General features: G+C 46.4%; 1 protein-coding gene across 2 annotated transcripts; it reads left to right on the plus strand.

Annotated features, from left to right (window-relative positions):
* Positions 1-1,229: 1,229 nt before the first annotated feature.
* Positions 1,230-13,492, plus strand: TPX2 (TPX2 microtubule nucleation factor). Of its 2 annotated transcripts, none has more exons than XM_065754347.1 (17): positions 1,230-1,316; positions 5,198-5,344; positions 5,590-5,715; positions 5,905-6,019; positions 6,560-6,691; positions 7,404-7,520; positions 7,936-8,069; positions 8,382-8,539; positions 8,957-9,128; positions 9,248-9,386; positions 9,918-10,134; positions 10,346-10,444; positions 11,032-11,208; positions 11,352-11,498; positions 12,058-12,169; positions 12,814-13,001; positions 13,382-13,492. In XM_065754347.1, exons 2-17 carry the CDS (start codon positions 5,242-5,244, stop codon positions 13,490-13,492), a joined length of 2,247 nt encoding a protein of 748 aa, XP_065610419.1. In that variant the 5' UTR covers positions 1,230-1,316; positions 5,198-5,241. The 2 variants fall into 2 exon arrangements, with proteins under 2 accessions (XP_065610419.1, XP_065610420.1); XM_065754348.1 differs by having other exon boundaries at positions 12,835-13,001.
* The last annotated feature ends 1,142 nt before the right edge of the window (positions 13,493-14,634 follow it).

The following is a 14,634-nucleotide window of genomic DNA, read 5'->3' on the forward strand; positions in this document are numbered from 1 at the left end:
GCGAGGGCGGGAGGGGGCAGCGCGCATGCGTGCAGCGCCGCGAGGCTGAGTGAAAAGCAGTGCGCATGCGCGAGAACAGGCGCGCGAGAGTGCGTGGGACTGCTGTGTCAGTGCGCAAGCGCAACGGCGCCGAGGACGGGTGGGCTCTGGCGCCCCCTGGTGGCAGCCGCTTCTCCTTTGCTCTCAGTCCTTTCGCGTTTTACGCACCGCTTCTTCTGTGCTCCTCGCTGCGGTTCGGGCCTGGCAGGGTGTGTTCACGCTGCGTTCGGTGCTGTGTCAGTAGAGGTGAGCCCGGGTCCGGGCCTGAGGTCGATGTAGCACAGGGTTGAGGTGGCTGCCTGCTTCTATGCCACGGGGGCTGTGTGGGGTGTGAGGGGTTGGTGCTCCAGGCTACAGGGCCCTGGCTTCTTCGGGACGTGAATGCTGGGATCCTTCGTGGGTCCTGCAATTAGGCGTTCTGTCACCTACTGAGGGATGTCGGGTAGCAGGAGGGAGCCAGGCCTGCCACTGCGTTATGTACTGTTTTTACCCCCTCAGAGCCCCTGCAGTGGGAGGGAGACAGACCGTTTGCTTAGTGCTCATGAGAGCTACGACCCAGGTGAATCGGTGACCCATAACACAACCGTGGCACAAGAGCTGAGTGCTCTGCAACACCCATGTGGCCGTGGTTCTGTAGGCAGCTGGATGCAGAAGAAAACACCCCCGCTGTCATCTCGCCGAGCCAGTCACTGCTGACTCACGACCAAACGATCTTTAAACTGCTGCAGAAATAGCTAGGGATGTTATCTCCTGCCCACAGCGTCTTGGTGGAAGGAGCAAGGCGGCTGCTGCTGGTGTAAGGCGGGCCTGGAGGTCCTGGAGCCTTGTTCGTTTATTTCCAAGAGCCCGAAGGAGAGCCCCAGCGTGCCCAGACTCGGCAGAGGGCGGATGCGGGCGCCGGGCGCGGATCAGCCAGACTCGGCCCTGCCCTGGCCGTGAGTCCCGCCTCCCAGCAGCTGATAGGCTGCCTCAGAGCTCCGCCTCCCCTGATTGGCCAGGCCCATCCCTCCCTGTGCATCATGGGAGTTGCTGTTCGCTTCTGACCCTGGGGTTCTGTGCGTTTGAGGCCTACATTTCCCGTCAGCCTCCGCCGGAAGCACCAGGGCGGGGCGGGCTTGCTCATCCGGGTCTTTTAGCTTCTGGGCAGCCCGCCCAATCGGCACGCAGCGAGGGCGTGCCCTGGGCGCTGATTGGTCCATTCGGACAACACGAGCCCCGTTTGAAATCAGTTAACGGCGGCGGGCAGGGGCCCCGCGCTTGGCGGCCGCGGCGCTGAGGTGAGTGTGAGTGGAGGGGCCCGGGGCTCGGCAGCCGTCTGGGGCTGTTCGTCTGCGGCCTCTCCTCACGTTCTCTTTGGGGGCGTCCCGGTAACGGTATCCCGAGTCACTCTTCTTCTCTGGGCCCTTTTGACTGTGGGCCTACGTCTTGGGAGCAGGCCTCAGCCCACGGCTCCGCCGCAGGGAACGGCTCCGGGGGAGCGGGCGCGCGGGGCCGCCGGGGTGAAAGGTGGAGAAGGGTGGAGGTGTCTGACTGCATCCGCACCGACTGCCCGGAGAAAGCCGCAAAACTTAAGTGAGGAGGGGGAAAAAAGGGGCTTTGCTGCTTCTCAAATGAGAGCTCTCCTCTCAGAACTCAGAAGAGAAAGGAATAGGAAGGGGGTGCGTGCCGCGGCGGCAGGAATGCTGTACTTTTCTCGCACAGCGTTTTGTTGCTTTGTTGTTTTTTGAACGTCAGTTTATCTAACAATAAGCAGAGGTTACCTGCCTAAAAATAACACTCGGTTCCTTGGGCAGCTATTCTTAGAACGTGGCATCTCCGTGTCTCTTAGAACTCGTGGGATCTCATTTACAGAGCGTGAGGTGTCCAGGCTCTCTATTTTGGGCTGTTGGAAGGGGGACAGCTCAGGGGAGCTTTAGGGCAAAGGCTGCTGGCACCTCGTTCCCCTGAGCTCCTCCAGCCTGGATCCCTGCTTCAATCCGAGCATTACACGATGGGATGGTAATGTTACTCTGCACTGTAGCCAGGGTGAAGGATTCAACATTGGTTCAGAAAAGCACGTTTTCCCTGTTTGAATGATAAACCTTCTTCAGAAGGAGAAGCTGCAGGTCCAGAATTTAAGAATGCTCACCCCTAGTCAGAAAAAAGACACAAGGATGTTATTGGCTTCTTTCATCCTGCTGAGGAAGTTCACGCAGTAGCTGTGTGGTGGGAAGGCCTCCTGTGAGGCTTTGGTGGCAGGATTGTACCTCTAGAGAAGCAGTTTCCTCTCCTTTATAATGGCTCAGTTTGTATATTAACTGGTGAAAAGCACCTGGGAACTTTGGGTTATCAATCCTATAAAATGATATGAGAAGCTTTGTGCTGTAGGAGAATGATGAAGCTGCCAGGCTGAATTAAAGGAGCTGCCTTGTTAGTGCAGAGTTCTGTGATTTAATGGCAGTCAGCATTGGGTTTACCAGCAAAGGGCTCTGGAAACTGCTGTGTGGTGTCCTCAGCCCTGAGTGAGCTTATTCTGCTTACTCCTGTTTGATTACTTTGGGTTTGTTTGGTCCTCAGTGGAATTGAGGATGTCCTTTTCACGCATTTTGTACTGTTGGATTTTCTTTTGTCTTTCCAAACCTCTAGTAGGATCTTAGAAGAGGTAACATCTGCAGCTTGTGAAGCTCCAGTGGTGAACTGTCATATGGTGGTGTCCCAAATGGACCAAGAAACATCCAATTAAATCACAAGACAGCAAGAAAGAGCAGATTTTTCCCTGCACCCTCCTTCTCCCGGCATTGAGCCTCTCAAAACAAGGGGCTCTTGTGGTCAGATCACAGTAAGCTGAGGTGTGTTCCCTTAGCACGTGCTTGGTGCTGTGCTGCAGCTAGGCCGGTGCTGTGCGGGTCTCACCCGAGTTGTCCTCTCAGGCCTTATGCAGCCAAAATGTTTCTGGCAAGAAGCTCACAACTGCAGTGAGGTAAAGACACTGAGCACATCTGTGATGGAATCACATCAGCGTTTTAAAGCTAATTTGGATTAGAGTGAGGTGTGAAGCTATTCTGAAATACCCATTGCACTTGCTGTTGGATCAGTCTTATTCTGGGATAGGAATGCTTGTTCCAATTTAGCTTAATCCTTTATCAAAGCCAACTAATCCAAACCAGGCCGAGGCACTCTTCTGGAACGTGACGAAGTGTAGTTACTCAAAAGAAACCTGATGTGTAGAGAAGCCCATGGTCTATTCATCTTTGTGGATATGGCTTTGCTGCTCTGTATGGAAGCTATATGGGGTCATGTCTATGTGTAGCTTATGTACGTCAATCAGGATGGCACAACTAGAAAGAGAATAAAGATTTTAGTCATGTAGTCACTTTTCCAAATGAATTTGAGGTCTTCTTGAAAGCAAGGGGACTGGATTCTCACTGTACTGCTGTTCTTGAGCTAGAGTAGTGTGAACCAGGCACGAACCTTGCTGTGAGCCACCCTGCAGAAAGGGGCTGTTTGTCCCCGCAGAGCTCTGCAAACTTGTAGTGGCAATTCCTTAGCTCCAGACTCTGGGAATGCGTAAGGAGCTGCAAAGAGGATGCTGTGAGTTCATCTGACGGACTCAGGCTCTTTGGGTTTGTTCAGCATAACTTCTCTACTACGCAAGAGACTTGGAGTATGGAACCATGGTATTGGTGCACTCATGTTTTCATGGCTGATTATTCAGTTCAGTCTGGGGTGGGGAGGGAAAGGGCTCAGTGACAAATCAGTCCTGCATTGCTTGAGCCATGGAAGAATATGTACTTTAGGCAGCAAAATGCTGGAAGAAAATTGGCTTGTGGGAGGTGCTGCTGCCCAGCAGCAGTGAGCAGTGGAAACAAGTAGCTGTGAAACACGATGCCTGCAGCTTCAGCTTGGTAGACTGACCAGAGGGTGAGGGGAGAATGCAGATGACGCATTTGATTTTTAAAAAAGTTGGTAGTGTTGACAGAAACCCTAGCTTGATTAAGGGTGGTAGGAAAGCATTCAATTCCAGCCATGTCTTGGGCTCAGTTACAGTTGGTTTTGGCTCTGATTCTTCTGTTTGCCTTCTTTGGATCTTACCTTGACATCTTCAGTCACAGAGGTGATGCTTCTTTGAAGGCATTCTTCCCCTTAGGGTAGCTGTGCTGTGGTACTGCAGACTTCTCAGTGCAGCTGCCTTCAGAGGGTGTAGGGCTGTGGGTGAGAGCCAGCAGTGGTACCTCCCAGACACTTTAATTTACTTTTAAACTCTTGTTTCTGCAGCTTGCTGCCTAGGGGGGAAACTATGCAAAGTCTGCCTGGACCAATGGCCGAGACCTTAGAATTTATGGAACATGGATATTTTGCTTTAGAATGGCTGGGCTCCAAAAAGCAAAGTTCAGGGGATTTCCTTTGGGAGTGTTTTATAACATATCTTTGCTTGTGACTAAGTGCAATGTTATAAAATCATAAAAAAATAAATAAAAAAATAAGCCTTTGCGAAAAGGTGTTGTTGCAATTTGTAGATTTATTACTTAGTTGCTGTCTTTATTCCCATTCCCTTGCATTTAATAACACTTGTTGACATAAGGACTCCTTCTGCTGTCATTGCTCTCCTAATTAACTGCAGGGACTGATCTTGACGCTCTCCTAGTGCTTGGTTTGTTTACAGCCTGGCCAGCCTCTCAGCAGAGTTCTGTGGGGCTTGCCAGCAACCCAGTTCTGACTTCTTCCTGCTTATTGCTCTGTGACCATACTTTGCAGAACTCCCTTCTCTGCACTGGGGCTTATTTGTGTTATTAGTTCCTGTTTGTAGTGCTTCAGAGGCAGAAAGGTGCTGTGCTCTGGAATCCACCTTGTTGTCAGGCTCTTGCTCTATGAGTCTGCGTCTGGTTACTGTAAGAAGTCCTCTTTGCTGCGTGTGCTGAGGGAGGAAAGAACAAATTGGTCACTCTCTGAAAAGGCTTTGAACTTCACTCCCTTGTGGAAGTGTTTCCAACCCTGACAGATACAAAGGAAACTTTTGCAGTTTGGCCTTCTTGTTGTTTTTGAGCCTGTGTTGCTTATGAGTGCTTCTGTCTAAAGGCTGTGAATTACAAGATGGGAAAATGTAACAGACACCTTCAGCATCTGTCTTTAGAAACAGTGCTGGGGTCAGGTGTCACAGGTGACCATTGCTTGTCTACAGGGTTGTGACAGTGCAGGTGGAGGACTTCCAGGGACAGCGTGAAGATGTCTCGCTCAGAATCTCGCTATTCCTTCGATGTCCCGAACCCCTGCATCAACTTTGCAACTTTAAGCGATGATGATGTACACAATGCAGACTCCTGGTTTGGTAAGTTGCTTCCAACTGCTTGATTTGTTTTCTCTTTGGACGAGGGCTTGCTGTGATGCCTGTTTGGCTTCTGTGCCAGTGGATGAGTCATATTATTGACTGCATCATTCGTCAAGCTTGGATTTTTCTGTTCTTTTTATTCAAGATTTGATCACGATCTGTAACTTGTTAACATCATAATGCTATTCACAGGTATTGTTATGACAAATATAGCGTGTATAGTGAACGTCTTCCCTTTCTTACAGACCAACAAGCCAACCTGGAGAATGTTCCTCCTGCAGAAAATCTGGCAAAGGTCTTGCAGAACAGTCCTGCTTTTTCAAAGCCTGCTTTCATGCTTTCTTCTGTCACATCACAAGGAATAGCAAAGAGTAAGCTTCATAGGATGGGGAGGAGTGGGTACATTATCTGTTTTTCACTAAGGAAATGATGAGGCATCAGTCTGGCCATTTTAGAACCATCTCCTTATAGAGTCATATGGCAAAGTGTCACATGGCTTCACTTTTGCATTCTACTGTGTCTGTGAATGTATATGAACTGATCTTTGTCTCTGTTCTCAGATGAAAGCCGTGAAGAGGATGAAGCAGAAGTATCAGAGACCAGTGTGATTCCTCAGAGTATTGTTGGATCCCTGGCAAGCTGGAAGGCTGCTGCTCCTGCTGAGGCCCATCAAAGGTGAAATACTAGTATTTAGTTTGTGTGAAGATTGATAGCAGTGTGATTAAGTAGGTCCTTACTCTCAGTGTTTGCAGTTCTAGCTGTTTCAGGGGTTGTTCTAAGAGACTGAAGCTCTCCAGCACAGAGGCTGTGTACTGGGATAGCTGAGCTGCTTGCTAAGCTTGAGGGGCAATTTCTAGGGATGGAAATGTAATGCAATGTCTCACATACTTGTCAGATGAGACTCTATGGCACTGGGAGCTTCTGGAATGTGAGGATATGTGAAGCTGAGGTGACTTATAAAGTTTCTTTGTTTATATCTGCCTGAGTTGGGCAGAATTAGTTCTTGATATGAATCCAGGGGCTCTGTATACACTTGTATACATCAAAGAATATTATGTTTATGAAATGTAAAACTTAAGTAATTTATGCTGCATTTGGCTTGTTATATTAAGCACACAGTGTGTTGGAGTTGGTAATGCGCTGACATTGTTGTGTTGATCATGCATCTTCTTGGACATGTGGGAAAGCTAACCTCTACTTTTTTCTCCACTCTAGAGCGGGTAGAAGACCAGCTACAAAGCAAAGAAAAACACAGCAACACAAACAGCCAGCTAGAGCCAAAGTGGAGAAAAATGATACTGCATTGACTAACAAGGAAGAGGCTCCACCCCTGAAAAAAATGAGAATGTATGTCATCAAAGCCCCTCTGTTTGGGGCTGAGAGGGAGTGTGCAACTATTTCCTTTCAAAGGGATTTCCACTTGGCTGAGGGGGCTCTTAGGTTCTCACACAGAGCAGTTCTGAAGGTTTGGGACAGGAGACCAAATCCTGATTTCCAGATAGTGGTTTCATAGATGAGGTGTCTGTAAGACATGAAGGCAGTGCTCTGTCTGAAGGTGAATGAAGTAAGCAAGTGTTTCTGAAACCTTTTATTACATACTCAGTGTCTGTCAGTTAAGTGAAATTTGGCATAACTTATCTGACAGAAGATCACCAGGTAGTCCTAAGTGTTGGAGGAACCTCAGCTTAAAATATTTCTCAGGCTTGCTTAGCTGCTAAGATACTATTTATTGATAAGCATAGGGCCAGGATGTTTTTGTTTGCTTTTTTCAAATCCAGTTTGGCAGACAGTCATACCTAGGTGAACTATAGTACATTTACCTCCTCAGAGGGAAAAGCTGAAGTTCTGAAACTCAGTAAATAATCTTCCCTTCTACAGCCGTAGTGTACCAGGGAAAACTAGACGATCTGTACCTGGGCCTGTGGTGAGGTAAGGCTGGTCTAGCATACCTTAGAGCACACTGGGTGTTGGGGTGTTATGCAGGGTGGTGAGAGCTGCAGGTGATCTTTCATTGAGAGCACAGTAGTCAGTGGTTTGTCCTAACAACTTGTTACTTTAGTTCTAGCAGCAAGGAGAAGCTGACAGATGTATCCCCAAAGAAAGAGCTTCATCCTGACCTGTCCCCAGCAAGAGGGAAAAACAAGCTGACCGTGCCCTCCACACCAACAATGCTGAAGTATGTCATTTTCTGTGGCTGAAGCTTGTCTTTGCTGATGATGATTTAGGTGACAATCCTTGCTATAGTATTTTTAACTTCAATTTAGCATGTAATAGAATTGCACTTAGTAAATAACAGGTCAAGGCAACAGTGTTACCTTAAAATGTCCTTCGCTGGCTTTCCCTGGGTGCAAGAGAATTTTTCTTCTTATTTGGAGGAAAAAAACGTTGTTCTTGCCAAATGTGTGTGCCACAAATGGGTATGTGGTGTGGCAGCTGCCAGCTTTGTTCAGGAAACAAAATCCCAACAGGCATCTTCTAAAGAATGTACTTCTAGAAAGAGCAGTGCTTCTTCAGCGCTCTCAGAGATGAGCGTGTTCCTGTCCACTAATATCCAGTGAAGGCATATCTCAGTGTTTCATGTACTTCTGCAGGAGGACCAATATTGCCAGCAAGCTGAAGAGCACAGAGGAGCAGGAGTTGGAAAAGATGCAGCAGTTGCAGCGGGAGGTCATGGAGCTGCGGAAGAAGAATGAGGAGTCCCTGAGGGCAGCTATTGCTGGAACAGGTGAGTTCAAGCTGAATTGCAAGCTGAACCTGTACTTGGCTCATTAGGAGAGGTAGATTTTTTAGGAAGCAAATATTTCAGAGTTTGTACTGCGTGTTATGGTTTGGTGGCTTTTAATGTAAATTTACCCTTAAACTTTCTGGAAACAAAGTTTTTCTTTTTTTTTTTTTTTGAAGGTTCTAGATAAGTTCTTTAAAAACTGCACAAGCAATTAGAAATTAAATGCCTTCTTTTTTTTCCCCCTTTCCCCAAAAGCCTGTCTCTGATTGCTCCCCAAAAGGTTTCCAGTTCTTACATGCTCTTCTTCCATAGGACAACCTGTGAAGAGAACTGTTGGCCAAGTAACAAAGCCCATTGACTTCCACTTCTGCACGGAGAGTAGAATTAAGCAACATGTGGAAAGCCAGCCTGAGAAGGAGTACAAGGAAGTGGATTTTGCAGCTGTTCTGAGGAAGCATCCTCCTTCTCCAGTAAGAACCTGAGTATTGGCAGTGCACAGCTGACTAGTTCTTCACACCACTCTCTCCTTTTCCTTGCTTTGCTTTTGCAACGTACATGCTGCTGGTATCTCTCAGCTGGTAAATACTTGAGAGGTGAGAGTTGTGCATGTGTAACTGTTAGCTTACTGTGTGCCTGTGCTGCACAAGATACTAAGGTATGCTTTTGAAAACCTGGACCCTTTAATGTTAGATCTGTGAGATGCTGTGTGTTGTACTTCAGTCTGTACACTTTTTTTGTATGTATAACCAGCATGTTCAGATTTACATATAATGTTAAGCATTTTCCCCTCTTTAAATAAGGGGGAAGGAATGGATGCTTCCTTCACTCTGTGATTCACAAGATCTTTCTGTTAAATGGCCATAATGACTGCAGGTTTTTGTCTCCAGATGCGAATGCCAAAGGGACCCACTGTCCCCAAACCTTTCAATCTGTCCACGGGGAACAAAAGAAAACTCGAGGACACCTCATCAGAGTATGTGTCCCTGGCTCAGCAGGTTGAAGCATTCCAGAAACGCACACCCTCTCGTTATCATTTGAGGAGCAGGAAATCTGATGAAGGTAAGCAAACCTATATTTGTGCAGCCAGGAAGCTGTCCACAGAGGCACTCTGCTGGGCAAACAGTCTATCTCTTGCTGCCTTTGCCATTAACTGCACAGCTCTGTTACTTGAATTTTAGGCCCAGCTCCAGCGAAGTCTGTGAGAGCTCGACTTACAAACCCTAAAACACCAGTGCTTCAAACAAAGCATCGCCTCAGACCTGTTGCCTGCAAGAGTGCAGCAGAGTTAGAAGCAGAGGAAATTGAGAAAATTCAACAGTAAGTAAAGACTGGTTTTGATGCTCTGAGAGAACTGCTTGTCACTGGAACAAAATACTACATCTTAACACCTGTTTTTGTGTGTGTAGAAGGAGGAGTAATGTAAAAACATTTCAGCTTCTTTTGGGTGTTGTGCACGATCCTGTGGTAGTGAATGTAGGGGTGTAAAAGCAGCCAACTTATTTTGTAGAAGATAGTCTTCAGAAGGAGAAGATGATTATTGAGTGCAGCTTATGATTAGTAAAGCAAATATAGCATAGCAAAAGTGGTATAGTCTGCATACAGCTTAAAACTGTCCTGTAAACAGAATTTTGTTTTTTTCAGAAAGCAATCCATAAGGTATTTTTTTAAGTCTTGTTTTTCTAAAAGCAAAGGAGTTACACATTGCATTGTGTGCAGTTTTAATTAGTATGTGTGACACCACTGCTTGTGTACCAGAATACTGCTGTCTTATGCCATGAAAAGCCATTTGCCGGAAGCTGCGTGTTGCCTCATATGATGTGTAGGTGACTATCTATCATTCCTTCTTAGGTACAAATTCAAAGCACGAGAGCTTGATCACAAAATTTTGGAGGGTGGGCCAATTCTTCCCAAGAAACCCCCCGTGAAGGAACTCACACAGCCAGTTGGCTTTGAGTTGGAAATAGAGAAGAGGATTCAGGACCGTGAGAATAAGAAACAGCAGGAAGAAGAGCACTTCAAATTCCATTCCAGGCCATGTCCAACTAAAATCCTGGAGGATGTTGTGGTAAGAAGTTATGTAATACCCAAGAATTAGGACTGAGGTGACAACTAGCTTCCCAGTGTCCTTAGCCATGTTGCATTATGTATTTAATTATCTTTGGTAAATGCTGTCTGTCACTAATTAAGAACAGCAGCGAATACATAGTGTGCTACATCAGACTACTTATGTAGCATCTTTTTGTTGATTTGGGTTGACTGCTGCCTTTCCTGAACAGGGTGTTCCAGAGAAGAAAGTACTTCCTGTTACTGTACCCAAGTCTCCAGTCTTTGCCCTGAAAAGCAGAACTCGAGTGACTAGCAGAGATGAAGAGAAGGTGAGTGTGGATGTGCTGTAGTCAAGCCTTCCTCTGCCACCGTGCTGACTGCCTCACCTATCCTGTCTGGTTTGGCTAGCCTGTTTCCTCCTGCTAGACAGTCCCCCAGTGGTCACTTTTCTCTGTGCCATTCCTAGCTAAAGGCTTGATTACTGATACTCATTTTTACCTTACATGAGAACAAAATAACTTAAAACATGAGGGCACTGTCTCTATGAATGAGGAAAGTGAACTGTTGAGACTTATCAGAGGATAAAGGATGTTGGTCTTTTCTATTTGTTTATTGAGGTATTGCACGTGAACTTCCCTTTCTGATCACTCCAATACTTGAAGGAGATGGTTCAAATTGTATATTCACAGAGTGAGATTTGATGCCTCATTTGGCTCTTAATGTTGTCCAGCTGTGCCTGTGGTTCATGATGCCTGTAAATTGGTGCTCTTTGGTTTCTTATTTTCTTGTAGTATCAAGAGTGGGTTTTTTTTTATGCTATTCTGACCCTTATTACAGGGATTCTACGCTTTGGGGCATGAGTATAGTCTTTCTGCCTGGTGACATGTGTATGATCCTAATACTGCTATCTCTTTAGGAAAAGGAGGTTGTCCCTGTGATCAAAGCTAACCCTATGCCACACTACGGAGTGCCCTTCAAACCTAAAATGCCAGAGCAGAGGCATGTGGAAGTTTGCCCCTTCTCTTTTGACTCCCGTGACAGAGAGCGACTAATACAAAAAGAAAAGAAAATAGAAGAATTGCAGAAGGAAGAGGTAAGAGCTAAAAATTACCTTGTATTCCACTCTGTAAGTAAAAAGTTGTTGCAGGACTTGCTTCTTGCTGTTTGCTGTTAAGTATCCAAAGCGTCATGCCTTTGCAGAAAGGGCAAAGGAATATTTCAAGCTATTTCTTTCAGGTGCCAAAGTTCAAGGCGTTACCTGTGCCTTATTTCGACCACGTGAAGCTGCCAGAAAAGAAGGTCAAAACCCCAACTCAGCCTGAGCCATTCAACCTACAGATTGATGAACGGGGAGCTGCCAAGCAACAGAGCTGGAAACAGCAGGTAGGATAACAAAGATAACAGATATGAGCAGACTTACAGCAGTTGGAATTGAGCTCAACTTCAGCATCTAAGATCAGGATCAGTGTGTAATGGATTATTCTGTACTTGACATGAGGCTTGTGCTATGAGTAAGGGGCTGGTGATTTGGGTTTCTTTCACCCGTTACAGTGAGTGATGGGACTAGCCATGACTGCATGAACAGCTGTGGGGTATTTGCTAAGCAGCAGCTATGTGCTGCTGAATCCCTTTGCCCATCTCTGTGCTGAAGGATTTATTGACATGAATAATATATTGCTTTTCTCGTGTGAAGTTTGCAGTGGAAACTTGAAGATTATCCTGGTCTGTGATCTGAAACTGCTCCTCAGGGTTATTTTTTTTCCCAAAAGTAACTGGCAGGCAACAAGTGACACATCTTCTTGGCTTTAATAATGTTTTCTGAGCAAGTGATCCAATCTGAATTCAACCTGGCTGTTCCAGTGTCTGGAGTGCTGGATCTTGTGTGGGGGGAAGATGGTGTTTTTGTTATTCCTGGCACTTGATGGGCTCTCTTCTCGTGCAGCTTAAAGAAGATTTGAGAAAGCAGAAGGAGGCAGCATGTTTTAAAGCTCGTCCCAACGTAGTGGTGTACCAGGAGCCTTTTGTGCCCAAAAAGGAGAATAAGGCATTATCAGGTAGAGTACTTGCTACACAGGCTTGGCTGGTAACTGAGAGCTGATACAATTAGACTTAGACTGGCTGATGCCTCTTTCTGTATCAGTGCAGCCAATAGTGCTGTGCTCTGAACTAATTCCCTAACAGCTTGCTTCCCTAGGGAGTGGGAGAGTTTCCTCTCCACTGCCCCCCTGGCCCACACTAACATGGCAGCTGTATTTAACAGCTATGCTGCAATTGGCAGATGATTGATGTGTGCTAGCTAGGGATAAGGGTAAATAGTATGCAAGGAGCTCCCTGTAGAGACAGATGGCATTTCTGCAGCAGCTGTCAGTCTTTTCTTCCCATTTGTAATGAGATGAAGGCATCTACAATTTAGTTTATATGGAGCTAGAAACTTCATAGGGTACAGGAGTCAAAAACTTGTTTGTACTAACAATTGTGTGCTTGCTCCCTCCTATGAGGACACCTGTGGCATGGGTAACATCTGCGTTAGTACTACTCATGTTTAACCGTAAGCTTTTCCCTGGAACCCCAGAGGTGTCTACTAACCACCCTCACAAGATGAAGCACTCCACAGGGAGGCTTCTTTTTGATACTAGTACTGCTCTGCTTTACCTGACTGCCTTTGCACCAATGTTGTTCCCTCTATTTCTAAACTTAGAGAGCCTTTCTGGTTCTGTAGTTCCTGAAAGCTTTGAGCTGGCAACAGAAAAAAGAGCTAAAGAGAGACAGGAGTTTGAAAAACGATTGGCAAACCTAGAAGCCAGAAAGGAGAAGCTTCAAGAACAGGCCAGACAGCAAGAAGAGGAACGTGAAAAGGAAGAAATTGCTAAGCTAAGGCAAGAGCTGGTAAGTGAGCTCATTTTAAACAGGGACCCAAAGGAATGTGTGAATGTACTCAACGAGCTGATGTCAGTGCTGAGCTATTTTCAGGTTTCCCTGTCACAAACTGGCTCCTCACTATTGTCCCAGCTGGTCATTTAAAAGTAAAAATAAAGTGGCTGAGATATCTGATGGCTTCTGGAGCTGTGCACACGGAGTGGAGTCATCCTAGTAAAACCCACAGCCCCAGCCTCGGGTGCTCCTCATGGCTCACTCCAGTGACCAAAACAGCGTGGTGATCCTGCAGACAGATGTCTGCCTGCATCCCACTGACATCTGCCCTGCATGTATCAGCTTCAGCACAAACAGAACCTCTTTTCTTCATTTTTGATGTTGGTTTTTTACAGGTTCACAAGGCAAACCCAATACGCAGATACCGCAGCGTAGAAGTGAAACCCAGTGAGCAGCCACTGACCATGCCCAAGTCTCCAAACTTCTCGGACAGATTCAGGTGCTGATGTGCTCTCCCTCTTGCTACCACGTGGATGCACATCTCTGCACCCTTGATGTGCAGAGAGGGAACAGGTTGTTTGTTTTTGTGTGATTTCCTTCAGTCTCAACATCTACGCTTGGCTCCGTTATTGTTTCTTGAGTGATTTAACTCTATTTGAGGCAGATGGCAGAGGCACAGTGTACAGAGTGCCATGCAGTCTCTGTGGCCTCATTTTTGCATCTAGGCATCTTAGTCTCCAAAGACTAAACCAGGTTTTTATGTTGTATACAAACATTGTGTACTTGAACTAAATAAAAAAGTCATAATTTGACGGCTGTCTCTTGCTAGCAGGCTGAATCTGTTTCCTGCAAGAGAGCTTAAAGGACACTGAACCTGCAAGGGTGTACACGTCTGGAAGAGCTGCCTTGTCTTTGTGTGTTGAAGTATTGGTTTCAATCTGCTGTCTCTTAGGTTTTTACTACATAAGTTTGAATCATGCTGAATAATTTGAGACTTCCACAAGGCTGTGTACTGTAGCTCTGTCTTGATGTTTAGATGAGTGCTGATATTAGTCTTGTCTCGCTTTAAAGTAGTTCTGTGCGTGTTAGAGCATTAAACCTTCTGCTGTTTTATAGCTGAAGTCATTCTATTTGGGGAACCAGTTAACTGGCAAATGACTCTTGCTGTTCTGCTGCCTCCCTGGCTCATGCCAGCACAGCTATGTTGGCTAAAGATGCATTGTCTCCTGGCCAGTCTAGCTCAACCAGCAAAACTAAATTTAGACTAAATGGTCTAAGGTGCTGGAGGACAGAAATTCCAGCCTTGGAAAGAGATGATCAAATCCAGATTAAAGTTTACCAAGAATGATCCCTTAGCATTGTGATAGGTTTCAAGGCGTGTAGCACTGCAGGCTTTTCCTTACGAGGTGACAGAGGCAGGAAGTGCTCTGAGAGCTAAATTGAGAGCTGGATGTTTGCTTCACCTGAAGGTTCTTGTTTGGCTGCAGTGTGTTTTTGATCACCCATTGCCCTCACGTTGCTGAACGGAGGGTGGGCAGTGTCACAGCAGCAGCCCAGCCCGAGGAGCTGCTGCCAGCCCTGCCATGCTCTGCAGGATGACAGGAGCAAGAGGAACGTGTAAATGTATGCTGCCAGATCTTCCTGAAGA

Source organism: Cyrtonyx montezumae, unplaced genomic scaffold, assembly GCF_038088225.1.
Source record: "Cyrtonyx montezumae isolate F1298 unplaced genomic scaffold, pur_monq_1.0 scaffold_9, whole genome shotgun sequence".
Lineage (NCBI taxonomy): Eukaryota > Metazoa > Chordata > Aves > Galliformes > Odontophoridae > Cyrtonyx > Cyrtonyx montezumae.

Coding starts and splice junctions, on each gene's coding strand:
- TPX2 (XM_065754347.1), top strand. CDS start 5,242: ATGTCTCGCTCAGAATCTCGCTATTCCTTCGATGTCCCGAACCCCTGC. Junction 9,129..9,247: donor GAGCAGGAAATCTGATGAAG/GTAAGCAAACCT, acceptor CTTGAATTTTAG/GCCCAGCTCCAGCGAAGTCT. Junction 11,209..11,351: donor AAGAATTGCAGAAGGAAGAG/GTAAGAGCTAAA, acceptor TATTTCTTTCAG/GTGCCAAAGTTCAAGGCGTT.